Source organism: Aulonocara sp. 'chitande type north' Nkhata Bay, linkage group LG14 (assembly GCF_057382095.1).
Source record: "Aulonocara sp. 'chitande type north' Nkhata Bay isolate Kocher_YH1m ecotype deep benthic linkage group LG14, A_spYH_male_GT1.1, whole genome shotgun sequence".
NCBI classification, from domain to species: domain Eukaryota; kingdom Metazoa; phylum Chordata; class Actinopteri; order Cichliformes; family Cichlidae; genus Aulonocara; species Aulonocara sp. 'chitande type north' Nkhata Bay.
Window position 1 is genome coordinate 27,301,940 of NC_141357.1, and position 26,375 is coordinate 27,328,314.

A 26,375-nucleotide genomic window follows, 5' to 3' on the forward strand; every position below is an offset into this window, starting at 1 on the left:
AATTATTAAAAATTCTTGCTATGCACATGCATACTATTTACATAAAATACCACAACCACAGCCTAGACTCCTAAAACAAATGCTTTCAAAAGCTTGGAAAAAAAGACAGTCAAGGTTGATGTATTTCTGAGGTCACTTGGGAAATCATTCCAGAATCTTGGTGCAAGGTCAGCAAAGATGCCCCTTTTGAAATAAGCTTGGGCTGCAGGTCTAGAATGATTGGGAAGCAGACTTTAATGATCCTGTGGCAGCAGGTGCAAAACCAATTAAAACTTTAAATACAGTGCCAAAAAGACGCCAAAAGATTTTTAAAATGTATTTGACTCCTTCAGGTTTATGTAATGTTCTGATTCTAAATGTATATATATATAATAAACATTATGAGCTGCAAGCATAATCGTATTACTGTATTGTGTAATTGTACTGGTGTATGTATAGGTTGCATTGTGTTGCATGTTCTGTGTCTGTGGTTATGAGAGGGGAAAGAAATGTTGCCCTTGTCATGTAGCATATATACACATTGTACTTTGGGGGAAAATTTGTCCCCCAAAGTTGACATTGAGTGATGATGAGCAGGTATTGATGTTTCTAAACAGGAAAATTAAGAAAAAGAGAATGCAGCAGCAGGGGAAATTCATTGTTTCATCCAGGAGTTGAAGCTGTATCACAGCAGATTTCATACATATATCAGTATGCCAGTGGGGTAGTTTGAACTCTTGGTGGCAGAGTGGGGACCACATCTGAGGAGGCAGAAATAACTTCAGAGCGCCTATTCATCTGGAGCAGTAGAGGTGGATGGATTGATCAATTGTCAATATTGTTGTTATTTAGTGGTCATTAAAATGTCTATAGAATCTAAAAAACTGATGATGATTCATTTCATAAGTCATGACACATTGTTCTCTACATAAGCTACTTTTATAAGTTAGAAGTATCCGTATTGGTATTGGCAATACTGGCCAAGTATTCGCTTAGTATCAGATCGCAGTAGCGCACCACTACAGAGCAGTGCCTAGCTGTGCGTCTGAGGTAAAATGGTAGTATTTCACAATTTGTGTATATAGTACTGGTGTGCTTTTTGAGCAACAAGTGCACTTGTTGCCTAATGTCTAATAAACTATGCTTCCTATGATGTAACTGGAAACTCCTTTTAACCCTTTGCTGTAACCTTCCACACAACCTGAAGAGTACCTCCTCATGAGTCAATGACAGCTTTCCTTGAGAAGTCTAAATCAAGTTTAATGCAATGGTCTGGTCAGATCTGTTTTTTAGGATCTAAAAATTAAGCTTGCTTTGAAAAGTTAAATGCTGCAAAATCAACCAGTGAAATTAAGCAGTTGGTGTGAATGGCTGAATTAGGTATAACTGAATCCAAGAAATATTTGTAACGCCGAAAGATTTTATAATGACACAAAGACTACAGATAGCAAGTTTGTGTGCTTAAATCTAGCAAATTTTCCACAATGAACAAAGAGGGAAAAGCTGCCTACAAGGTCACTTTTGCCCAGGTCGCCATATCAGGTAACTCACTCAATCAAAATAACTCCTTCAGGAGTACCTGAGGCGGGAACCTGTGGAATAATCCAGAAACTGTTTGGCACTGCTGGATCATTCTCCTCAGTGAGTTTGCTAGTAATTGCTAGAAACGAAACTTCAACTTTAGTTTTTTTTTTTCATTCTCTGTATTTTCCTGATAGCAACTGCTTTGGAAATCTGCTGACGGTATTTTTAATTGGACCGCTGGTCGAGGCAGTTGAAACTGACGGGAGAGGATTGGCCAGCATCGCTCCTCCTGTGTTCTAGAGAGTTCGGAGTGGGAATGATATTGAGGAGGTCCGGCCGCTCCCACACACATACACACACACTACTGACTGATACCGGGGATCAGGACCCGTCACACCCAGTCACTCAGGGCAAAGGCAACCTGCGCCACAGTAGGAAAACAACAGAGGTGAGTATAGAGAGGAGAAGCGTGTAGCATGCTGACGTCAAGTGGTTAGCGTCACGTTAACATCATTAACGGCTGCAGTGTTTTAAGGTAACATCTAAGCTAGTTGGTGCTTTTTTTTGCTGTTGTTTTGTTATTAGGTTTATCTTACTGCCACACATCCTTAAGTATGCATGTTAAGTGTAGCTTAACCGATAAGATGCTTGACAGTTAAAATGACAAACAACAGGTAGAAACTGCTACTGCTGCTGCATGTTCCGTCTTACTCAAAACGGTCGGGATGAAGTTTCTAATATGCGTTAAAGTTACATAAAGTGGGAAGAAAGATCCAGAAAGTTCGCAGGCTTCTGAAGAATGAAAGGGCACGCCCACTCGCACTGCTGCTGATAGACTGGCATGTACTTGCTGCTGCACAGTCACTCTTTCCCATCATCACTCCCAAAACAAATGCAATGCAGTGTCCATAAACAGTGTTAGCGAAGCACATCAGTATAAACAAGAGTCAGTGCAATTTGCAAATAAAGTTGCTTTGCATTATCCAAAGCAAGCACCTGTATAAGTTGTCATATTTTGCAAATTAAGAATGCAAGCTAAAACCTACCCGTCATTATCTTTATCAATATAGGAATGTTCATGCGGACTGTAATAAAGCATAGCTAAAATCAACCCACTGTTAACCACAGTCCAAATATATTTATATATCAATCAGCTCTACTTTTTGCTAACCCAAGCCATAAAGCCCTGGCTCTTATCAAACTGCCAGTCTCCACATTTCTGCTGCACCACTACTGGCAGCATGCCCCACAGGAGGAACCCAGCCACCCACTGGCATGAAAAGTTTGTTATAATGACCTCCCATGTGGTTTAAGATTAGGGTATCATTACAGTGTGTTGGTAATCTGCTACTGTAGCAACAGTAAACATGGCTTTTCCTATTTAGCTGTTTTCCCAACATTTTCCACATAGTTTCACTCAGAAATGTATTGATAGAGAATCCCTTTTGTAGTTTATATTTTTGAGATTATAAAACAGAATATAGAATATTAGTGTCTTGTAATGGCCACTAGAGGTGATTTTGGATGGCGCATTCTTGTTAGACCAACAGCAGTCTGCACACTAAAAACACAGAGATAAAAATTTTGATTTTGATTATAGGTGTCCAAATACCTTATTCTTGGAAGAGGCCCATGCTTTCCTGTCGTTCCTTGTTAATGTAATAAAGGCACTTAATACCAAGTTCTCAGAAAGGAGGAGGCCTAGTAACAGGTGTGGTGGACTTAACTTTCACTGAAACCATTTGTTTGAACAGCTCAGACTCTGATAATAGCCTCATTACCCCATACTACAAGAGTGCATCATGGTATCCCCACCCCACCAGTGCTTAGAGCTTAAGTTACTCATCTGCCACATATCCACACTGTCACTTTAGTGCCAGTCTGTGATTAACAACTATAAATAATGATCTTATTCTCAGGAACCATGTCCAAGGGACCAGCAGTTGGTATTGACCTGGGCACTACCTACTCCTGTGTAGGAGTTTTTCAGCATGGCAAAGTGGAAATCATTGCCAATGACCAGGGAAACAGGACTACACCCAGCTATGTTGCATTCACTGACACAGAGAGGCTGATTGGGGATGCAGCCAAGAACCAAGTGGCCTTGAACCCAAACAACACAATATTTGGTATGCTTTTTTCCCCCTAGAAAATTCAAGAATAGAAGATGAGCTTTGATGTTTCTGCGTATTAATCCTTTATTGCTTCCCAGATGCCAAACGTCTCATTGGACGCCGGTTTGATGACAGCGTTGTCCAGTCAGACATGAAACATTGGCCCTTTACAGTGATCAATGATGCTTCACGACCCAAAGTAAAGGTGGAATACAAGGGTGAGGCCAAGACGTTTTACCCAGAGGAGATCTCCTCCATGGTGCTGCTTAAAATGAAGGAGATTGCAGAAGCATACCTTGGCAAGGTACTTCTGAGCAAAAAGATTTATAATCTTTTATTTTAAGTCTCTCTTTCCCAGCAAGACACAGAAATGTCAACAGCAGACTTCACTGCTTGTGTCATGTTTACTTTTACAGCCTAGATACCTCCTGGTTTAAAATCAACTAAAAAAAACCTGCTCATCACAGTTCTCATTGATAGTCTTATTAAAATTTCCAGACGGTAACAAGTGTCGTAGTGACTGTGCCTGCCTACTTCAACGACTCTCAGCGCCAGGCCACCAAAGATGCAGGGACCATTTCTGGGCTTAATGTCCTTCGTATCATCAATGAGCCCACCGCTGCTGCCATTGCCTATGGCCTGGACAAAAAGGTATGCTAGAGTTTTTTGATGTTGTGTAGAAAGCCCTAAAGTTTGTCTGAATAAAAAAAATAAAAATGTAGTAAATCCACAATCTACAAATTACGATTAAATGCTACATTTTTAGGTTGGATCAGAGAGAAATGTTCTCATCTTCGATCTGGGCGGCGGCACATTTGACGTCTCGATCCTGACAATTGAAGACGGCATCTTTGAAGTGAAGTCCACAGCGGGTGACACTCACTTGGGCGGTGAAGACTTTGACAACCGCATGGTGAACCACTTCATCTCCGAGTTCAAACGCAAGTACAAAAAAGACATTAGCGACAACAAGAGGGCGGTGCGTCGTCTGCGCACGGCATGTGAGAGGGCCAAGCGCACCCTGTCATCCAGCACTCAGGCTAGCATTGAAATTGACTCTCTGTACGAGGGCATCGATTTCTACACCTCCATCACCAGAGCCCGGTTTGAGGAGCTGAACGCAGATCTGTTCCGAGGAACCCTGGAGCCTGTGGAAAAGGCTCTCCGTGATGCCAAGATGGATAAGGCCCAAATCCATGACATTGTGCTAGTGGGGGGTTCTACTCGTATTCCTAAGATCCAGAAGCTCTTGCAAGATTTCTTCAATGGGAAGGAACTCAATAAGAGCATTAACCCTGATGAGGCAGTGGCCTACGGTGCAGGTATGGCCCCTGTGTGCTTAGAAATAGAACAACAACTGTCTTGCACTACAGAGCTACTAATGAGCAACATTTTAAAACTTGATTTCACTTTTCTTTTTTCTTTTTTTTTCTGCAGCTGTGCAGGCAGCCATCTTGGCAGGTGACAAATCTGAGAATGTGCAGGATCTCCTGCTGCTGGATGTGACCCCCTTGTCTCTGGGCATCGAGACTGCTGGAGGAGTCATGACTGTGCTGATCAAGAGAAACACCACAATCCCCACAAAGCAGACCCAAACCTTTACCACCTATTCAGACAACCAGCCTGGTGTGCTCATTCAGGTAAAACTACAACCTCAGTCCCCTCTTCCATTTGTTTACTAAAATGTAAGACTGAAACATTGAAAATGCTTTTTTGATGTTTTGTCATCAGGTGTTTGAGGGTGAAAGAGCGATGACAAAAGACAACAACCTCTTGGGGAAATTTGAGCTCACCGGAATCCCACCAGCCCCACGTGGGGTTCCACAGATTGAGGTGACATTCGATATCGACGCCAACGGCATTATGAATGTGTCTGCAGTCGACAAGAGCACCGGCAAGGAGAACAAGATCACAATCACCAATGACAAAGGTAACTAGGAAGTGAACTGTATCCAGATTGTGAAAATCGAGTTCTTTGCATTTAAGCCATCTTATTGCTCTGCTACTCAGGTCGCTTGAGCAAAGAGGACATCGAGCGCATGGTCCAGGAAGCTGAGAAGTACAAAGCTGAGGACGACGTGCAAAGACAGAAGGTCTCTGCCAAGAACGGTCTGGAGTCTTACGCCTTCAACATGAAGTCCGCTGTGGAGGATGAGAAGCTAAAGGGCAAGATCAGCGACGAAGACAAACAGAAGATTTTGGATAAATGTAACGAGGTCATCAGCTGGCTGGATAGAAACCAGGTATGAGTTTGTGCTGAACTGTGATTAGAAACCTTGAAAACAAATGCTCAGAATAAACTTGCATTTGACTCCCTCTTGTTACTTCTCTACAGACGGCAGAAAAAGATGAGTTTGAACATCAGCAGAAAGAGCTGGAGAAGCTGTGCAACCCCATCATGACCAAGCTGTACCAAAGTGCAGGTGGGGTTCCAGGGGGCATGCCCGGCGGCTTCCCCGGGGGTGGTGCTGCTCCTGGAGGAGGAGGATCCTCCGGCCCCACCATCGAGGAGGTCGACTAAGCCGCAGCTTGAACAGATGTGCATGAGCCTGTTCCCTTTGTTCTTGAAACGTTCGTGTGAGAGTAACACCATTCATGTTATCGCAGTATTATGTAAATACTCAAAACCATTAACTTCCATTCTCTGTTGACTGTTTTGACTTTTTTCTTCTTCTTTTTTTTAACTTTGTTTTGTATGCCAAGCTTAAGGCTGTATCTGCACTGTGACTTTATTGATTAACAGTTTCTCTTGGAAGTGACGTTCCTTTGAGTTTAGTTCACATTTGCATTCCCAGTGTTTTTCTGGGTTGATATATGAAGCTAAAACTGTTGTTTATTGCACAACGATTAGCTAAATTAAACCAAATGAAATATTTTCATGATTTCCGAGTCATTTATTTATTGCCTCAAAGCTTTTCTGTGAAATTGAGCAGCACTATGGAGTGTTTTCTCAGGCATGGCTTTCAGCCTGCACGTTTAAATCTGAAACTGCATCAAAGCCGATGACTAAGCAGACATGCTTGTAGTTTTTCAAGGCTTCCTTTGTGTTTTTGTGGGTAGTTTACCATCAAAGTTTATTTGCTGGTCCTGATAGTGTGCACAATAATAGAGCAGAGACAAGACAGGCAACAACATTTTTCTCATTTATTTTGCTTAGTCGTGACTACTTAAGATGTTGGAAAGTTCATGGGGGTGTATTGGTTCCTCTTGGTCGCAGGTTATGGACCATTGCTGGTACACGTGTGAGAACATATGTTGAAGTGTTCGGCAGGTCAGCGCGAGTTAGAGTTTCTTGGGCATTCGTGCATCCGGTAGGCACACATGTAGAAGATACCTGAAACAGGGTAGGGTAAATAGTTCAGTTAAAAATAAAAAACACATAACACTTAAAGCATCATGAGATCCAAACCTGAGAAGAACGTGAGCACCACTGCCACCCAGCCCATTATATAGGACCAGGAGAATCGCCAGCTGCCATAACGTTTGCCGTAGTAGTTCACCGTCACCCCTGTGTACACAGCCATCGCCAGCAACACAAAGAAGCCTGCACAAAAAGATAGCGTAAGTACCGGAGGTGCTAATTCTCTGCTATACCAGGAAAGCTTTTATATGACTGCATGTGAGGAGCTCACAGGAGATAAAGAAGAGGATGCCAGCTGCAAATGTCTTGTCAAACCCGTCGAAGGAGGAGTAGTGGATGAAGGCCATGACGCCAATCACAATGCCAATGAAACAAGCCAGCAGGGAAAGGATCATGAAGGCCCGGGTGGCATCCCAGTATGCTGTGAGCCAGAGCGAGACAGGCCAGACTTAATAAATGCAGACTTTAGAAGTATGTTTATTCTTTGTTACACATTCAGTTTGTGAAGTTATATGTTGCCTGTATTTGTGCTTGTCCTAATGTAGGAGACAGATCTAGCTTGCCATCTAGAGCATGTCAAAAAATGTGATGAAGTAAGAGAGAAAATGGAAAGCTGTTTTATGTTGTGTTGCTGGTGCAAATAAAAGCATATGAAGAAATCTCACACACAGGCTCCCCACCAAAAATAGATTTCCTAATAACATCTGTGCCACTAGTGTGACTCGCAACCTACTTGAGGTGGAAGCACAATTTCGCAGTCCCCCTGTATGGAGGACTGAAAGTGCCAAAGCCAGAAATAAATGAATAAATAATTCAATGCAAGCCTTTCGCGTCTTTATTATATTATTTTCAATTTTGAAATAGTTCCCTTATTTTTAATGCTCTTTTTACATCACTCCCCGCATTCCTACTTTATTACCAAACATCAAAATATGTTGTGGGTTCAGGGAGTTTTTTTATTTGTCGATCAACACTAGGTTCAGAAATGTTTGCCAACAAATAAAGCAGTTTGTCTGGACTGTGCACGCTTTTATGAGTGCACATAAAGAAGTGTAGATGTGATGTTTTCTCAGGGTGGGTTTCAAAGTCAAATAATTTTATATTTATGCAAACAGAGGTAAAAAGGAAAGGGGAAATGTTTTTAAAATGAATGTATCTATATTCATTAATAAATGTTATTAACCACTTAATTTTAGAGATAAATAATTGCTGGTGCTATTTAAAGCATAAATGTTTTGGCATTTTACAATTAGTTAATGGCTATATGTATTATTTTTTCATCTACTGTGATATTTTTTAGTCAGTGAGTCATTTATTCATTTTATTGATTAATTAATTTTTATTTTTACATTTTGGTTTTGTTTTTTTTTCAGATTGGGTTTTTAAGTTTCAGTCATCCCTACCCATGAACCTAAAGGGAGTAACCATAGTGAAAATTGGAACTAACAAAATATATTGATTAAATAACAAAGAAATTTTTTTTTTTTCATCATTTTTTGTAACACCAAAGTATATTATTTTATTTTATTTTGGAAGTTTTGGTTCTCCATACTCATAAAGAAGAGAGGGGAAGTATTCCAGTGTTGATCAAGGTTCTGGACTAATTGTGAGCCAACTAAGACGTATTAATGAGGGTAAGCCTGTCTGTAGACATGCAGTGTAAGACAACCAGCAGGTCTTACCAATACTGTCTGTATGTGTCATGCATTTCCCAGGCACACAGTACCGCCACAGGCCCTGGTGCATGTAATTGCTGGAGTGCCGATACTGCATCCAGTAGTCAGTTGCCGTGGAGACAATGAGGAGTATGTTTCCAACTCCGGCACAGAACAACCCACCTCCCATGAAGCTGTACATCCTGCCAAAAAACACTGACTGACACGTAGACAAAAAACAGGTCAAGGCCTCACCACCACATCTGAGCCCCGGCTATACCAATTAGAGCAAGTACTTCCTGTTACAGAGAGGAGTAACAGTGGGCATGAATAAAACAATATCTAAATACATTCAGCGGCATGCCACAAATGCGATGCTGGAGCTATCGACAGATCTGATTGCATATATATGAAAAAGAAAAAAAGAACCGTCTTATAAGACATGAACAAGCAGCAGGCTCAATCTGACAAATCATTAACCTCTAACTCTGCTGCATCAGGAAGTGTCTATATCTTTAAAAGCACATGCAGGGCTGATAAACATTTTTCAAAGCCAGATATATTTATGTTAAATTATACCCAAGTCTGCCAAACATGGTACAGTGAACAGTGTGTAAATGATGCACACGAGCTCGGGAATTTTATTCCATCTAGATTCAGTGGTGCATCCGTAACACATGGCATATTGTTTAAATATTTTATATAAAGTGGGCTTTTCCACTCTGTTTTAAATTTAATTGAAGTGAAATTTAAGAGAAGCAAGGATTCACCCACTGAACTTAATTCAAACAACACTAAAAAGGACTTTCTTATTCCATACAAAATACAGTTAATTGCACTGTGTTTCCATATTGATCACATACCTCTTTTTCCCCTTAGAAAAAGTCAGAGATTCCAATAATTCGGGTTGTCAAAGCACGGAGGAGCCCAATATTGCCCAGGATGGCAGGAAAGTTTTGTTTGTGCATAGGAAACCAAGCGAACAAACGGGCTGACGGAACAATGGAGCATGCTGAGCCACAACCAATCACAGAGGATGAGTTTTGTGTTTTAGGGAATCTGCTGAAAATACAAAACCGTTAAAGCGCTGCGCACATCTCGGCAATACTGATGACACAGGGCTTTTAATTCAAAATGCTCCACAACCATACACAGCAAACCCGTGGCCTGCGCTGCTCAACCATAGTACTGTTGAAAGAGAGATTATTTAACATAGTGCAAAATGTAGAAACAGAATCCTCTGCAGTGTTGAATTATGTAATGTGACTTTGGTAAATCATTTTGCCCATTATTCACATGTTAAAGTTTTGTTTTTAATAAATATTGGGCTCTTTCTCTCTTCAATATAGACTTTCATAAAATTCAAATTGTACAACTCACAAAAACTTTTATAAGGCTCATAACATAGATGATAAATCAACCATCTCATCATCATTTTAGTTCCACTAAAATGTTGAAAGTACAAATTATGATCATCTAAATAAATTTATATACACACACACACACATATATATATATATATATATATATTTATTTATTTATTTAGCACTAGCGAGCCCAGAGGAATTCATTTAATTATAGATGAAATAAACAAAATAAATTGCTGGACCATATGCATGCAGTTGGCGTGAAAGCGTGATGAGTGTGGCTAATAAAACTGTATAATGTGGGTGAAGAAGCTGCAGCACAAGTGGTTTATCTTTGCTGTAGCACCTGGCAGAAAGAGCGGGCTGTAAAAGAGAGGGTTGCGTGTCAGAAATTAATATTTCATTCGGTTGCTTGATAGTGTAGCATATTCTATACGAAAAGGTGTTACTGTTGAAAGAGTCAGGACAGATGAGTTTCTAATCAGGAGCACAATCAGAGGGTCAATTATGAAGAGTTTGTTTTCCAAGAGTTTGGAATAAATAAGTAAAGCAAAGCAAAGTCATTCCAAGTCTGGCATATTTCTTGTCTTAGCTCTTCCTTTCCTGTATCGTTGATGGTGTGTTTTGACGCCTCAGTATCGAATGAAGGCCAAAAAGCAAAATAGGTCTCAGGCTTTTTCCAGTGGGTTCTCCAGTTAGGCGTAGCCACCCTTAATAACTTGTGATGCACACCGAGTCACTTTGTTCTGGAGGCAGGTCTGAAATATGACAGAAACCACTCAGTTCAGAAAAGACAAACAAGAGTTACACCTAGCAAGTGTCCAATGTGGAAAGAGTGAAGGCAGACGTTAACGTAGCACACAACTAATTATTTATTGGTACGGTTACTTAGAATAGAATAGAATAGAATAGAATTCAACTTTATTGTCATTGCACATGCACAGGTACAGGGCAACGAAATGCAGTTTGCATCCATCCAGAAGTGCTTAGTGATATAGATATATTACAATATATATTAGCAATAATATAGATATGTAAGTATATTACAGAAATGGGTCTATTATGGTATGTTATAATGTACACGGTATGAAGTATGTTGTGAATATTCTATAACTATAAGTATGTACAGGCTGTAGTGAGTACAAGCTATGTACAGGCTATGAACAGGATATAAATATGAAAAACTATACAGAATATGAAATAAATAACTTTACAGAATCTGAGATATACAGCTATACAGAAATGGGAACTATGCAAGTTGTAAACAGTTGTAGGGTTAAAAATTATCGTATGTACAGAATGATTGTTTACACAGAGCTATACAGTAGTGCAGTTAAGGTAAGTGAGGGTGTGGATAATTTCTACAGAGGCTATATAAAGTGCTAGTGGTTGTGAGTGGTGGTTCACTCCATGTTATTATTGTGTGTTTGAGGGTACAGTTGTCCATTGTGTGTGTGTGTGTATGTTCAGTCCATGAGTTAACGTGAGTTAACGTGGGTCAGATGTCAGGAGGCAGAGTTCTTATTCACAACACAATAAAAAAAAACAACCTTTGAACTTTTTTTATAAGGACAGGAGGGAAACTGTCACACTGTGATATGTACATGTAGATTTAGGCCCATGAGGAGACGCCTAAATTCTTAAAAACTCAGCACAATCTCTCTAACAATAAACAAGATAAAATACATAAGATAATAAAAAAGATCTAAACAATTTAACTTCCTCAAACTGAATCATATTTTATATCAATCTCAGCTCTGTCCCATCTGGTGTATCCAAATCGTGTTTAACCCCACATAACAGAGCTATAAAAACATGACAATAGTAGTTAATTAACAGTAGTTAATAGTTTGAGTCATGCTGAACAATGATGGAATTTATTTAAGCATAATGTGTAAGAAAATAAGTGGGTGGAGTTTATGTAAAGGTGGTTATTTAATTTCTTTAGTCAGAGTCACTGGCTATTTCCATAAAGGTCATTTAGAGCACACACAGGTGTACACAATGAAAATGGATTCAGCAGCCTGGTTCAGCATTGTTCATTAGTGAGCTTGGCCTGCACAGGACCACTGGTAGCACAAGAATAGGATAAAATCCATTTATGAAATATTTTGTTTGAGGATTGTTTGCATTTCAATCATTTTATTATGGTTTACGCAAACCCCTTTTAACATATTTATGTTTATTCAGAGCAAATTTAGGTTTTAATGCAATCTATAAAACTCAAAGGTTGAACCCATGTTAAATGTGTTGGTACTAACATGTCTGCTGCTGTGACATCTTCAATCAAGTAGCACAGCAGCAGTTATCTTCATATCCCCCTTGACAATGAGCTTCAAAGGACAACAAGCTAATATGTCTGTACTTTTAGTTGCTATAAATACAAGTGGACCTGCTCTGAATTTAATCCTAATTTCACAAAAAGCATTCACACATTTAAGTTCTCGAGCATTTACTGGGAACCATGTAAAGGAAAAGGTAAATAGTATAATAGTAACTGAGTAATAACTGAGTCAAAGGCCATCACATGCTTGACTCAGTTATTACCACTAGGTGGTGCATTTTATTTAATCTTGCACCAAACACTGACTCATTAGCTGCATTTTGACTTACAGAAATATACCAATGTGCTGTACTCTTAATTTTCTCTTAAATGCACACTAACTTACCTACCTATATTAGGTTTACATTGCAGTTTGGGTATCCAATGCTCCATACAGTAAGTAAGGTTAATGTATTAATGTCATAGTCCCGGGTCTGTGACCCAGTGTTTTGAGTTTAGTGGGTTTTCTAGTTTTGTTTGCTTATGAATCCTACGGTTGTGTAATGTGTATATTGTTTCTTGTAGTTCTCCCCTTGGTATATTTAGTCTTCTTCTGTTATACATTGTGTTAGAATAATTCCTCCCTCATTGTTCCCCATCCTCTTGTGTCTTGTTTCCTGTGTTAGTCATTGATGCCTCCCTGTGAAGTCAGTCTTGTCTCGTTGCTAAGCTGTCTTTTTCGCTCTCATCACTCAGTGTCTCTTCCCAGTCTCCTCTTGTCCTCTGCCAGATCGTTAGTTCTCCCCCAATGTGTCTCATCCATGTTCCACGTTCGCAGCTTCAGGTTTCATGTTTCACATCCTTAGTGTTTAGTTTCTTCCCAGTTTAGTGTTAGTGAAAGTCTTTGCCTTTTGTTTTGTGTTTTGTTTGATTTTGTGCAGCCTTAAAATGTGGTTTGCTTTGGCTAAATTTAGTCCTACTGTCCGCTTTTGGGTCCTTACTTCAAATACATGATGTGCGCCTGCAGATGACAATTAATCCCACATTGATTGGATTTTTACTATTGCCCTTCACATATTAAAAATCCCCTATACAAAAAATAGTGTTCGCTATTGTTAACTAAAGCACTCTGTTGTGTACACATTGATGCATGAACAGGTCTAAACACTTAAACTGTTTTTACCTTACTCTGGGAAAGCTTCTTCAAATTCATCTTCAGTCCCTATTCAAAACGGGTTACTTTTGCTCGTACATCACAGCCACTTTGTGCTCCAATTTCCAGTTGTTCATATTGTAGTTATCATGCATGTGCACTTTTTTATATAGACGAGAAGAGAGAACTACATTTCCAACAAGGGAAAGTATCGTTCTACAGCTAAAAATGACAAATCTACTGTCGACCTAATGTTGTACATTTTTAGATACATGTGAAGTGGTCTCTTTTACAAACTGAGCCTGTGTGCGTGTGGGAGGGGTCAGCAAACCACACAGACCCTAATCCACGCAACAGGGCTAAAAGCATAAATTTGTCGAACCCTTCTAAATTGCATAACCTATTCAAATTGCATCGGATTACCATTATCATCCTAGCCTGGTGGGACCCAGCGTGTATTTGCCGAAGGCAATGGAGTCCAACTCGCTTTCCACGCCATCCACTGTCTCCCTGCCAAAACACTGTAATGCTTCCACTAATAAGATCTGCACAAAAGAGGCACATGCAGCAGCTGACGGTGCAGACACGAGGAAAAGCCTTTTATATCTCGCTGCTGTCACGTTTCAGGAAACATACAGAAAGATGAAGGCTTCCTCCGCTCATTAAACCGCATTCAAAAACAGGCATTTTCAGAATACTGCAATCCGTAGAAGGCATCAAATCACACACAGTGTAGTATTAGACATTTTACAGGGAGCATGATATAACAATATCCAAGTTCATTCAAACCTCAGGGACATTTCGCCATTTTCCTTTTTCCTCACTCTGCTCTTTAAAACCTTCTCCTGATCACATTGCTTGCATTACAAAATGGTTGTGTTTAAATTATTCAGGGTGTCTTTAATCGTTATCAATCATTATTTAAACATACAAAGTCCAAGATGATTTCTTTCAGTTTGGTTCGAATTTATTTTTATCGTTCACAAGGTCAGCCCAGCAATCTATAGACTTCCAAGGAACCTTGAGAGGACTGTTGTTATGTATTAGGTGTGTATAAACAAGGCTAAATTGAGAACAATTGAATTCAGTCAGCAAGCACTTGGCAGCAGTGGGGAGAAAGAACTGTCCTTTAACAGGAACTGACTGAATGAAGAGGTAAGAGACGCATAAAGAGACAACATATAGCAAACAGGACAATAATGCACACCACACAACATGTTAATGACATGCAGCAGCCTCATAGGGAAAACAAAGGGAGTTAAGAAATTCTCAGTGCACTGGAGTTCCTCCAGTGGCCTGAGCCTACAGCCATAATTACTGGCCTAGTCACACTAGAGAAAAAGTAGGGCAGTAACCTCCAAGGAACTAGGAAAAGTCGGCAGGTGCTGTTGGTTACTGCATTGAATCTTTCAGCATTTTGCAAATACTTGCAGTGACCAACTGTTTACCCAGAGGCTGAGGGTGTTGCATGCTCATGGGATATCATTTTTGATTGGAGGTTGCACAGGTCGCCTGGTGGGAAGCAACCTCTGTGTAAACAATTACAGTCTAACTTGGACCGACTGCAGTTGCTCTCAGGCAGATTGGAGAAGTTTGCGACTAATTGCCATCTTATTTATAAATGCAGACGGATTGCCAACACAGTCACTGAGTCAGACTATACCGATGAACATAACCTATCTGCAACGTGTCTATTGGCAATTGGGGACTTGACTCAGCTGGTCCCTAATTGGTAATATTCATAGACTACATAAAAATAAGTGGTCTGCGTTACTTTGCAGTTACATTGCTTTGCAGAATTCACATTAATGCAAATTTCTGTGCACGTAGACAGCAACAGATGTCAATTGCCATAATACCACAAACAGATTTCATGTAACTGTTAAATGGATCCCATGCAATCTTGTTGCTGTTCTGTCATCATCTTGATGCTCCACAGTTATTTAAAGGCATCAACTAAGAGTAGTCGCACAAACCTGATCCCCATTTTTCAATCAACCATTTCAAAGGCAGTGAGATCAAGTTCATTTCACACCGCTGCAATAATTTTGGTTATTGTGGTTATTGTGCTCCCAAACCTCTTTTTTTTCCACAGTGGCTGTACCAAGAATGGTTGAGAGTCCCACAATCCAGCTATAAGTTTGATCAAAAAGGTAATCTTGAAGATAAACATTCACAAACATTCCCATATTAGCGGCTTTAAACTAAATGCAAGCGTATTGTTATTTATTGATTAGTGCATATATTACTGTTTACCACCTCAGTTTACTGTGTTAGTACTGCTGAGATGTACTAATTTAAGTAAAACACAACATACAGGTGAGGAGAAGCTTTGCAGGTGTTAATAATTTATTTTATTTGCACAAAGCCAATTCACAGCAGCAGTCTTCTCGGGATACTATTGTATCACACAGCAAAGCTCCTGCGTCCTGGAGAGAAAGAACAAAAGAAAGCACACATTTCATTCCACTTAAACATTTAGAAAATGTGTGCTGTTTAATTAATAATTTACATGCTTGATTTAGCATAGCTTTTTAACTTCATGGTAAATTTCTTGTCTCATATGAACCCCTCAGACTCGCTTGGATTTAATAAGGTTTTTATTTTGATCTTTCGCTACCAAATACTCATTATGAGTTTGGCCGTTAAACACAGTTTGGTGACTCTTTAATGATGACTGTGGATATCGTTATCGAAAAGCAAAAATACGGCATTAAATCAACGCTCACTCATGTGTGCACATAAAGAGGGCCGAGTGTGCACAGATCACCATCATTCAGTATAACTCAGAGATAGATGGAAACGTTTTTCTAACAAATGCTTTATTGGTCGGTTTAAAAATGAACACACCGGTGATCTACAGGAGTACCACGGTACACAGTCACACAAAGATTACAGAAAAAACAGTAGCACACACAAACACAACACACATGCACGCGCACGCACACCGACATGATGGGTTATTAGCACATTATCTGCCTCGTGACGTCTCCCATCAGTATGGTTTGATGGTTCAGGAGTAAACAGAAGATACATTCAATAATCAGCTGTACAACAATGTAATACTTGGATTCAACCCTACCCACCCCCACAATTTGTTAAAAATACAATATTTTCCCGCAGATCTGCAGATTTTTGTAATATATTTAACCATATCTTTTAAAAAAATTGGAAAGATGTCTATATACACAGAGGAGGAGTAACGGAAATCACAAAAAATAAAGATTAAACCAATAAAATAGAATAGAAATAGTTTGTGAAAAGGCAGATGGCAAGCCTCGACACGTTCCCTTTTGTCTTCAGTTTTTCAGCAGATACCATGGCAACAGATTGATGGTTCGCAAAGACGGGAAATCAGGGAGGAAAAATGGACGGTGTCACATGGCGTAATCGGCGACTGTCTACATGAGATTCTGGAAAGAAAAGACACAACAAAGATTAATGGGACAACAGTGTATGACTGCACAGATCAGCATCATTTAAATACAGTTTACAACAAGCACGAGCCTGAATGATTGAATGATCTTTTTGAAAGCTGAGGCTATATATGATACTTTATCTGCAGTTGTTTAGTGGGTAGTGCATGAAAACTGCTCATTCTTTAAAAAACTGTTTAAAAAAGACAAATTGCTAAAATTAATATACTTTGAGGAATCCCAAAAACAATAACTCAGATGACATTGTGTTTTTTTTAGATGTATTTCTTAAATGTTCCCAACTATATTACATTTTATTCCCAAAGACGCTGAAAAAAAAATATACACCAGATATATTGAATCATATCTCAATAACAGGCACCAAATCATGCTCCGAAAATGAGATTTGAAAAGTGATTGTGGACATACCAGGCAGGGGGATGGCTAGAAAGTAAGAGGATTATATTTGGGCACTTCAACTTCACCACACTCCTTACAATTAAGGCCTCACTCACACAGGACTAGAGACCAGTTGGCAAACCTCTTGGTCGTTTGGGAAAAATGTGTGTCCCCTGATTCATTTCTGTTGGCCAGTGATTGCTGGCAGTCACAAAGTGAAATTAGCCGCAACCAAAAACCTTCTTGTAATTTCTTTAGTAGCTAGCAGACAGTCACACGTCTGCACACTGAGTGGCAGTGAAACTGGAAAGAAACTTGTGTTTGACCCAATGAGCAAGCAGTTTCACAGCCAGACTACTCCTCTTTGTCACATCGGTAAAAACGATAATCTCAAGGATGACATCACTGGAGCCACATCCATCTTTTATTCTGTCTATGCAACCACGATGTTTTAAAAAAAAGTGCAACTGTAACTTTGAAGGCAAACATTCTGCATTTTTAGTTTGTGTCATGCTGTTCACAGTTAGTTAGCTATGCAAACTACGGGAGCAATCACAGAGAGGTTTTTTCCCTAGTGACCTGTGGCTGTCAGAGCTCAGTCACGCAGTCTCTAGGGCTGTGACTGAGCAAACAACAAACAGGCTAAACTTTTAAGCCTAAAGATAGCGACTTTAATTAGAAAAAGACAGATTTCAGGGAATGAGTGCGTTGCATACTCATTGGTAAAGCATAGAATTATTTCAACTGTATCTATTCACCTGTCTGTAGGTCTTTTTTAGGTTGTTTAAAAATCACCACATTTATAGATATATACTTCTACTTTGGATTCAGAGATTTTCCTGAGAAACTGCAGTACTTTTTTGAGTTTTAGATAACTATTTGTATCTCTCCTCTAAAACCTGCAGTAAACTTTTGCCATTCACTGTCTCAGCCTGCCCTCAGGTTGCTGTTGAACGGACTGTGCACCACATTATAAAGGCTATGTCTGTTCAGTGGTTTCAGCCCCAGTGTACCTCATTTCTCCTAAGACCAGCACTAGATGGTTGCTGAAACACTCCTCCACCAAGGGACCCGTAGTTTGACGTCTGGACGTTGGGCACGATGCTTGACTGTCCGTACGGGATTACATTCTCATCTGCAGATGACAAACAGATAACTCAAAGTCACAGCTGTATTTATATAGGTTAAACCCAGAGTGATGGAGCACAGTGCAAATAGACCCCCTGCTACTAAAAGCAAGGCTGCTTGACTATGGGATGATAAGTGTGCAAACATTCGGTGGCAGTTGTTTCTTTCTCAGCCCAAAGGGATTTGCATGGAGCATCACAATAACATTAATACATATCAGTTGAGGTCCAGCTGTTGAAGCTAGGCGGCATGCGATGCAAAGACAGATGTTGCTCTTTTATCTTTTTGCTGAATGATGCTCCAGGATGCTGCATTATGTGCTTACCCTGCGATAACCACTTTGTAGATCCTCTCCTCTTCTGTAGAGTGGGTGAGTCACTCCCCTCTTTGTCTGCTCGACTGCGGCTCAACACATCAGCCAAGAGCTGCAGGGAGTCATCTGTGCGGAGAGGAGCCGGTGGAGGGGGGAGCTCTGCGCATGATTGATAATTGATGATTAAAAAAATAAATAAACAGAGTATTTTGACTTTAAAGAAATAGTTTGACATTTTGGGGAAAAGACGCTTAATTGCTTTCTTGCCAAGAGTTAGATGAGAGGATACCACTGTCTGTTTATTATATATGAAGCTAAACATAGTAGTGCACACAGTAATCTTTGCACAAAGACTGGAAACAGTAGGGAATGGTTAACTTAGTGCTGCTCTAAAGCAGCAGCAGCAGTGCCTCTAAGGCTAACTGATTATATCTTGTTTGTTAAATTAGTTAACTACAAATGGCGATTTTACATGGTGCTATTAGCCAAATTCACAGAAGAGAATGCATTATTTAAAACTCTCAGGGAGTAAATTAACGATCATATTTGCCAAAAAGTTACTACTTTATAAATAAGCTTTACTAAACATTTACAAATATCAGAAAGAACAGAAATAATCCAAAGTGAATTCTTGCACTTGATTATGAAGTCTGCTGCCATGCTAGCCACTCTGGGGTGCTTTACTGGGATAAGTGCTAACACCAGAATGCTGTTATGCTCACAATAATAATGATGACCTTCCGAGGGGTCGCCAAGTATAATGTTCGAGGTATTGAAAGTCTTAAAGCAGTATATTAGCATAATGATATTTGTTAATTAACTGTAAGGTGTGATAAGTTAGATAACTTATAAAACTGAATAGACTATGGTGCCTTATATTCACCAAAGCAATTAGAATCCAGTCTCTGGGGAAAATGAAGGTCAGGAAAAAATCAAACAAAGTCAATTTGGCAGTCCAGCCAGCAGCTGTTGAGATATTTAAGTCAGTTAACTACAAAACATCACAAATTGATTTGTGAACTTACATTTGAAAGGCTGAAGTTCAGTAGGCAAAGGCATCACGTTGCATTAAAGACTATAAACTCTTTAGAAAGATGTATACAGAGGCCATAAATTAAGTGTACCCTGTTCTTTGGACTTCTATATAGCTCGTCAACCTTCAGCAGCAAAAGAGCCAAAAGAGCCATTTTAGCCCCAAATTAATTTTTTTTTTACATAATTATTTTTCAAAGCTTGTGGGAACAGCAGCTGAAGGGCTAAAGAGCCGCATGAGGCTCGTAAACCACAGGTTACCAACTTCCGTTCTCTAAAATCAGACTTCTTTTTGAACCTGTGAGACTCGCCCCCTGCTGGCCACTAGAAAGAATTCACATTTGAGCCACTTCCTCACTGGCTTCTCTTTTCAGATCTGGAGGCTACAATCATTTTTATACACAGTCTTAATTGGTGACCGAACACTCTAACAGAGCACTCCAGAGAGCCAAGCTGCCAGAGTGGTTAATATGCCTCATTCAGCCTAAAACAGAAATTAGAAGCATGCGGTGGAGCACATCATACCTGCTTCACTCTGCAGATCTCTCTTGTTTGGTCCATCCTTGGGCGTTTTCTTCTTACTCTTGGATCTGTGCGCCGGGGCTGTGGGGCTCGACTCTGCAGCTGTAACAGGAAATTGTCCTGACGGGAAAGAACACTGATGTCATCCTCAGGAACACGAACAGGGAAAACTAAGAAACGCTGAGCGCCACTCTGAATAAATGCAACATGATTTTCGTGTACAAATTCTCTCCGTTTAGTTACATCATAAACTAAATTATACATGACACTATGTGGTTGTGTGTGGATGCTGTGAAGCATTAAGCTGAATTCAAACTGACCTTTACCAAGGCTTTCCCCCTTGAAATCATCTACCCACTGGCTAGTGCGGTATACCTCACTGCCATCCTGGGCCTTCATGTTGGTAAACAGATCGGGGTTAGACTGGGAGACCAAGTGGTGACGTGCCAAGAGGTCAAAATGCTGCAGCCGTGGACTGTCATTAGGCTTGGATGCATCTTGCTGGTGGGGAGATGTCAAAGTTGCAGTGTAGGACAGCTCATCTGGTTTAGAGGGCAGGCTGGGGAGTTCCTCCCTGGAAGTGTCCATCAGGTAGGTTCTGGCTGGCAGAGGAGGACACCAGTCATCGTCCTCCTCCTCAGAGCTAAGGGACAAGAGAAGGCAGTGAGTGTGCATCTTTGAGGAAATTACCACATATAAAAACTAGCTTATAAACAACAGTCCAGATGTGAGTGAATGGCTGAACTAACCACCAATCCGTGTCATCAGTTTAAACTAATCATGTTTTACTGAATATTTTAAGTATCATACGGTTTTGTGCAAAAGTCTTGAGCCACCCTTTATCTCTTTATAATTTGCCAGGATGGTATTAGATGGTTGATAAAAGGCTGATGATAATTTTCTGTGTTCATAATTCCATCAATTTTGACAATATCTCCAACACCACTGGCTGGAATGCTCCAACCCATGACAGAGTGTCCACCATGTTTTAAAGATGGCTGTAGACACTCACTGTTGTGCCTCTCTTCTTTGGGTTCATTAGTCCATTCAAGTTCTCGTTTGAGTTGTGGCAAGCACCAAGCAACCAAAAAACGTTGCTTTGAAAGTGGTCAGGTACAAGGAGTAGTCTGAAACACGCCACGGTAAAAAACCAAAAACCTTTGAAAACCCTCCAGAAAGCCAGCACTTTAGAAAGGAAGGGTGACTCAAGACTTTTACAAAGTACCGCACAGTATTAAACAATCAGAGATGTAAAGCTACCTGCTGTGGCGACAGAAAAACAAAAGCAATGTAATGTTTTTTTACTCCCATGAACCTGCATTTTATTCACACAGACAACTAAGTTCAAACATTCGGTATGTTTGAACTTATAAGTAAAATATCAGCTCATTTAGAACTTAATGCCAGCCTTACTTTTGTTGAAGTGGGATCGTTAGAAACTGAACAAATTATGGAAAACAACATTTTTTTTTAAATTCACTGTTTACTTTTTTCCTCATAGCAGAGGCTTCACAGACCAGCATGTTGAGAAAAGAAGCTGAAATGAGCCAAGATTTTAGACTTTAAACATATAATTAGTGTTTTGCGCTTACAGCTACTACAGATGCGTGCGTTTACTTGTTGATTTTTCCGTCTATGAGGATTTTGTGATAATCTGCAAACTAAAACACACAAATGTCAAGCTGCTAGAACACACAAGCTTGTAACATGTCAAAACAAACATCTGGTGTTGAGATACTTCCAATAACTGTGCACAGAAATACCACTAACACCACTATATATATAAAAAATATTCAAATCAATTCAGTTTTATTTATATAGCACCAAATCACAACAACAGTCACCTCAAGGCGCTTTATACTGCAACTTAAAGACCCTTCAATAATAATATATATTAAAAAAATAATAACCTAATTTCAAGTCCTTGTGGGAAAAGGGAACCAGTGTAGCATTCCCGAAGACCAGAGCCACCTCCATAATTTCTGTTGTCACTTCAATGCCGTCAGGGCTAATTTAATGAACGATGTGTCATTGAAAAGGCAAAGTACTAATCCACCCTGTCAGATGGTGGCTAATGTCGTTAGGAAAGACACGGCACAGTCAGACCAGCCCTCCGATATGTCCGCAATCTAATCTGTCAGAACTAGTTAGAGTGGACGCTCCCTTCTGCAGCCCCAAAGCACGATCTACTCACTGCCCGCAGACACAGCTGTTAATGTGAAAACTCCCCAGACTCCAAACTTCACTCAAGTTTTGCTTGGCAGTCACAGCACAGTTCTAGGGCAGTTTTGATATCCATCTGCCTTAACTGCCTCTGTCATATAGGTGAAGGCAGAGGCCTCCATGCTAAAAATAAACTGACTGATCACACAAAAATAAATGCCACTGTTCTTGGAGGGGGGTAAAGAAGTGGCCTTAACAACAACCTGACATTTAACAGTGCAGTGATTTGTCTCACCTGTGCTGCTCATCTTCTTTGTGTGTTTTTGTATGGTGTCCATCTTTATTGGTGGGAAGAGGTAGAGACAAGACATCCACCCAGGTGAGAGGACCTGACTTGGATGATGTCCCAGTAGACCTCTGCTTTACCAGTTTGTCTAAAAAAAACCCCAAACAATGTGTGAGCCATAATCGTTGTGTTACTCGTTTCCACACTAAAGCTCAAACTGCTTGCTAAGTAAAGGTTTTTAAATACGTCCTTTCTGTGTCCACAGCTGTTAGCGCCTCAAAGAATTTTCCTTTTACTGACCATTTTATATCTTCAAGGGCACCTTAAGCTTCTGTAGAATCACTGGATATCAAAAGGAATGAAGCACTTAACCTCCGCATACCTTTCCATTCACACAGTATGTTTCAAAGTTTCAGAGCATGGCAGGCTTATTCACAAAGCACCTTTCAATAAGCCAATTCAAAGCCCAGGATATTGGATATAAAAGGGCATTTAAGTACAGGGAGTGCAGAATTATTAGGCAAGTTGTATTTTTGAGGAATAATTTTATTATTGAACAACAACCATGTTCTCAATGAACCCAAAAAACTCATTAATATCAAAGCTGAATGTTTTTGGAAGTCGTTTTTAGTTTGTTTTTAGTTTTAGCTATTTTAGGGGGATATCTGTGTGTGCAGGTGACTATTACTGTGCATAATTATTAGGCAACTTAACAAAAAACAAATATATACCCATTTCAATTATTTATTTTTACCAGTGAAACCAATATAACATCTCCACATTCACAAATACACATTTCTGACTTCAAAAACAAAACAAAAACAAATCAGCGACCAATATAGCCACCTTTCTTTGCAAGGACACTCAAAAGCCTGCCATCCATGGATTCTGTCAGTGTTTTGATCTGTTCACCATCAACATTGCGTGCAGCAGCAACCACAGCCTCCCAGACACTGTTCAGAGAGGTGTACTGTTTTCCCTCCTTGTAAATCTCACATTTGATGATGGACCACAGGTTCTCAATGGGGTTCAGATCAGGTGAACAAGGAGGCCATGTCATTAGTTTTTCTTCTTTTATACCCTTTCTTGCCAGCCACGCTGTGGAGTACTTGGACGCGTGTGATGGAGCATTGTCCTGCATGAAAATCATGTTTTTCTTGAAGGATGCAGACTTCTTCCTGTACCACTGCTTGAAGAAGGTGTCTTCCAGAAACTGGCAGTAGGACTGGGAGTTGAGCTTGACTCCATCCTCAACCCGAAAAGGCCCCACAAGCTCATCTTTGATGATACCAGCCCAAACCAGTACTCCACCTCCACCTTGCTGGCGTCTGAGTCGGACTGGAGCTCTCTGCCCTTTACCAATCCAGCCACGGGCCCATCCATCTGGCCCATCAAGACTCACTCTCATTTCATCAGTCCATAAAACCTTAGAAAAACCAGTCTTGAGATATTTCTTGGCCCAGTCTTGACGTTTCAGCTTGTGTGTCTTGTTCAGTGGTGGTCGTCTTTCAGCCTTTCTTACCTTGGCCATGTCTCTGAGTATTGCACACCTTGTGCTTTTGGGCACTCCAGTGATGTTGCAGCTCTGAAATATGGCCAAACTGGTGGCAAGTGGCATCTTGGCAGCTGCACGCTTGACTTTTCTCAGTTCATGGGCAGTTATTTTGCGCCTTGGTTTTTCCACACGCTTCTTGTGACCCTGTTGACTATTTTGAATGAAACGCTTGATTGTTCGATGATCACGCTTCAGAAGCTTTGCAATTTTGAGACTGCTGCATCCCTCTGCAAGATATCTCACTATTTTTGACTTTTCTGAGCCTGTCAAGTCCTTCTTTTGACCCATTTTGTCAAAGGAAAGGACGTTGCCTAATAATTATGCACACCTGATATAGGGTGTTGATGTCATTAGACCACACCCCTTCTCATTACAGAGATGCACATCACCTAATATGCTTAATTGGTAGTAGGCTTTCGAGCCTATACAGCTTGGAGTAAGACAACATGCATGAAGAGGATGATGTGGACAAAATACTCATTTGCCTAATAATTCTGCACTCCCTGTATATATCATATGTGAGTTAATGAAGCTGCCCAAGCTTTCACATGTGGGTGGAAGTATACGTGTTGTAGGTGGTTACAACACTTGCATATAAGAAAAGAGATGAAAACATTGCACTATGGCAGCCATATAAACTATCTATAAAACAAAGCACTATTGGCCAATGTCAAGCTACAGAAAAAAAAGGCAGCTCACTAATATTTCCTTTTTAAGGTTGCAGTGCTCTAATAAATGTAATTACACAAGCAACGTCTCAGATTGTTACACGTAATCACAAGTCTACACAGTTTTATGAAGTTAACTTATTACTATGGAACTGCAGTGCGTTCAGAAAATGAAAAAAGATGAATGCAGACCTTCCCGTGTAATCATGTCGTTCTATATCGTCCAAGAAAAGATCTCATTACTGTGCAATCTCGTAATTAAAACATCTTAAAAAGGTTAAGGTGGTTACAAATGATCCATTTTGAATAACAGAACAGGTGTTTTCTTTCCCGCAAAATTAAATGAATGTGTGATTTTCAAATGGTCATTAACCGTCTAAACAGATTTTCAAGAAGCATAATGATGCCATAACCACAACTACAGAAAATTATTTTTCTCATGACTGCGTATAAAGAGCCAGACAGACATTTCCAGTTAAGCTGTCCAAAGATACATTTTTAGATCTTTTCCGCTTCCACAAAATTCTCACCGTTGCTCTTCTTGCTGTACTGAAGCTTGGCGTATTCAGATCCAGAGTGACCAGACTTTATGGTCCAATGATCCAGGTCCTGCTCCAGACCTCCAAACCCACTATTTGACAGTATTGGGTTGCTGCTGTACGGGTCTGGACCCTGGTTGTAGGACGTGCTCGAGTAGGTGTCGTAGTACGCCAGGAGGTCGTCTTCAGCCGTTGTGTTGATGGTGCTGTAGATGGGACTGTCGTTGGACGCCGCGCTGTGCTTCTCTGACTGGTTTGGGTAGTTTATGATCCCAACAGCTGCACAGCAAATGACTATGTTACATTAACAAGGACAATCTTTTATTCAGCACTCTAGCATTTCACATCAGAGAGCTCTTACTGTTGTAATATCTCTCTGAATCCAGTTTGCCAGAGCAGCAGTTGACCGAGTCTTTGCTGTTGTGAGTCAGGTTTGGAGTGGGCCAAGAGTCTGCCAGCCAGGGGTAGTTGCCCATATTTGATCCCAACAAGCCAGGCCTGGGAAGAAAGATGAGATTATATCAATACTGCTTCTATGAAACACACAGTGACACTAATCATCTGATGAATCAAATCATAACGTAGAGTTTACCCTCCATTAATGATTCCTGATCCCTCACTGTGAGCGAAGCCAACTGCAAGAGGAAAAAAGAGCAAAGTTATAAATTTGGAAAACAGCAAAGAAGATAAAGCTTTTGCTTTAAGCCCCTTTTTTCCCAAAGAGCCACTGAAAGATAAAGATGTTTTGGACCGAATTATCATGCTCCATAACCAAATAAACAGTTTATCCCGCACGGGGGTTTAAGAAAGCAGATTTGAATTGATATTTTATGAGGGTGCACTGTTGACCTACATACACCAAGAGGAACACAGCAGATCTATATAGCGTATGCCTGCAATACATAAAAATGCAGATGTCATTTTTCTGCTGCTGTATC

General features: G+C 40.2%; 3 protein-coding genes across 7 annotated transcripts in view; 1 reads left to right on the forward strand and 2 right to left on the reverse strand.

Annotated features, from left to right (window-relative positions):
* Window positions 1-1,568: 1,568 nt before the first annotated feature.
* On the forward strand, window positions 1,569-6,492 carry hspa8b (heat shock protein family A (Hsp70) member 8b). Of its 2 annotated transcripts, none has more exons than XM_086261841.1 (9): window positions 1,569-1,951; window positions 3,423-3,632; window positions 3,716-3,921; window positions 4,116-4,268; window positions 4,384-4,939; window positions 5,055-5,257; window positions 5,349-5,547; window positions 5,628-5,860; window positions 5,953-6,492. In XM_086261841.1, the coding sequence occupies exons 2-9, from the start codon at window positions 3,428-3,430 to the stop codon at window positions 6,136-6,138; spliced, it is 1,941 nt and encodes a 646-aa protein (XP_086117967.1). In that variant the 5' UTR covers window positions 1,569-1,951; window positions 3,423-3,427; the 3' UTR covers window positions 6,139-6,492. The 2 variants fall into 2 exon arrangements, with proteins under 2 accessions (XP_086117967.1, XP_086117968.1); XM_086261842.1 differs by lacking the exon at window positions 1,569-1,951 and adding an exon at window positions 2,018-2,038.
* Window positions 6,493-6,747: 255 nt separating this feature from the next.
* Window positions 6,748-9,650, reverse strand: lim2.3 (lens intrinsic membrane protein 2.3). 2 transcript variants are annotated; one of them, XM_086260274.1, is made up of 5 exons: window positions 9,497-9,650; window positions 8,661-8,853; window positions 7,250-7,399; window positions 7,027-7,161; window positions 6,748-6,951 (listed from the first exon to the last, which is right to left on the reverse strand). In XM_086260274.1, exons 2-5 carry the CDS (start codon window positions 8,833-8,835, stop codon window positions 6,890-6,892), a joined length of 522 nt encoding a protein of 173 aa, XP_086116400.1. In that variant the 5' UTR covers window positions 8,836-8,853; window positions 9,497-9,650; the 3' UTR covers window positions 6,748-6,889. The 2 variants fall into 2 exon arrangements, with proteins under 2 accessions (XP_086116400.1, XP_086116401.1); XM_086260275.1 differs by having other exon boundaries at window positions 8,661-8,849; window positions 9,497-9,624.
* A 6,171-nt stretch (window positions 9,651-15,821) lies between these two features.
* LOC147314805 (roundabout homolog 2) overlaps window positions 15,822-26,375 on the reverse strand; it is a 106,552-nt gene continuing 95,998 nt past the window's right edge. For 2 of the 3 annotated variants that reach the window (XM_086261843.1, XM_086261845.1), the window contains exons 18-25: window positions 26,030-26,072; window positions 25,799-25,935; window positions 25,429-25,716; window positions 22,685-22,823; window positions 20,547-20,869; window positions 20,230-20,346; window positions 18,685-18,831; window positions 18,230-18,366 (exon numbers count right to left, since the gene is read on the reverse strand). In XM_086261843.1, the coding sequence (XP_086117969.1) occupies window positions 18,230-18,366; window positions 18,685-18,831; window positions 20,230-20,346; window positions 20,547-20,869; window positions 22,685-22,823; window positions 25,429-25,716; window positions 25,799-25,935; window positions 26,030-26,072 (1,331 nt within the window). Of the gene's footprint in view, window positions 16,830-18,229; window positions 18,367-18,684; window positions 18,832-20,229; window positions 20,347-20,546; window positions 20,870-22,684; window positions 22,824-25,428; window positions 25,717-25,798; window positions 25,936-26,029; window positions 26,073-26,375 lie in introns of those variants that run through there. The other variant, XM_086261844.1, reaches the window with a different exon arrangement.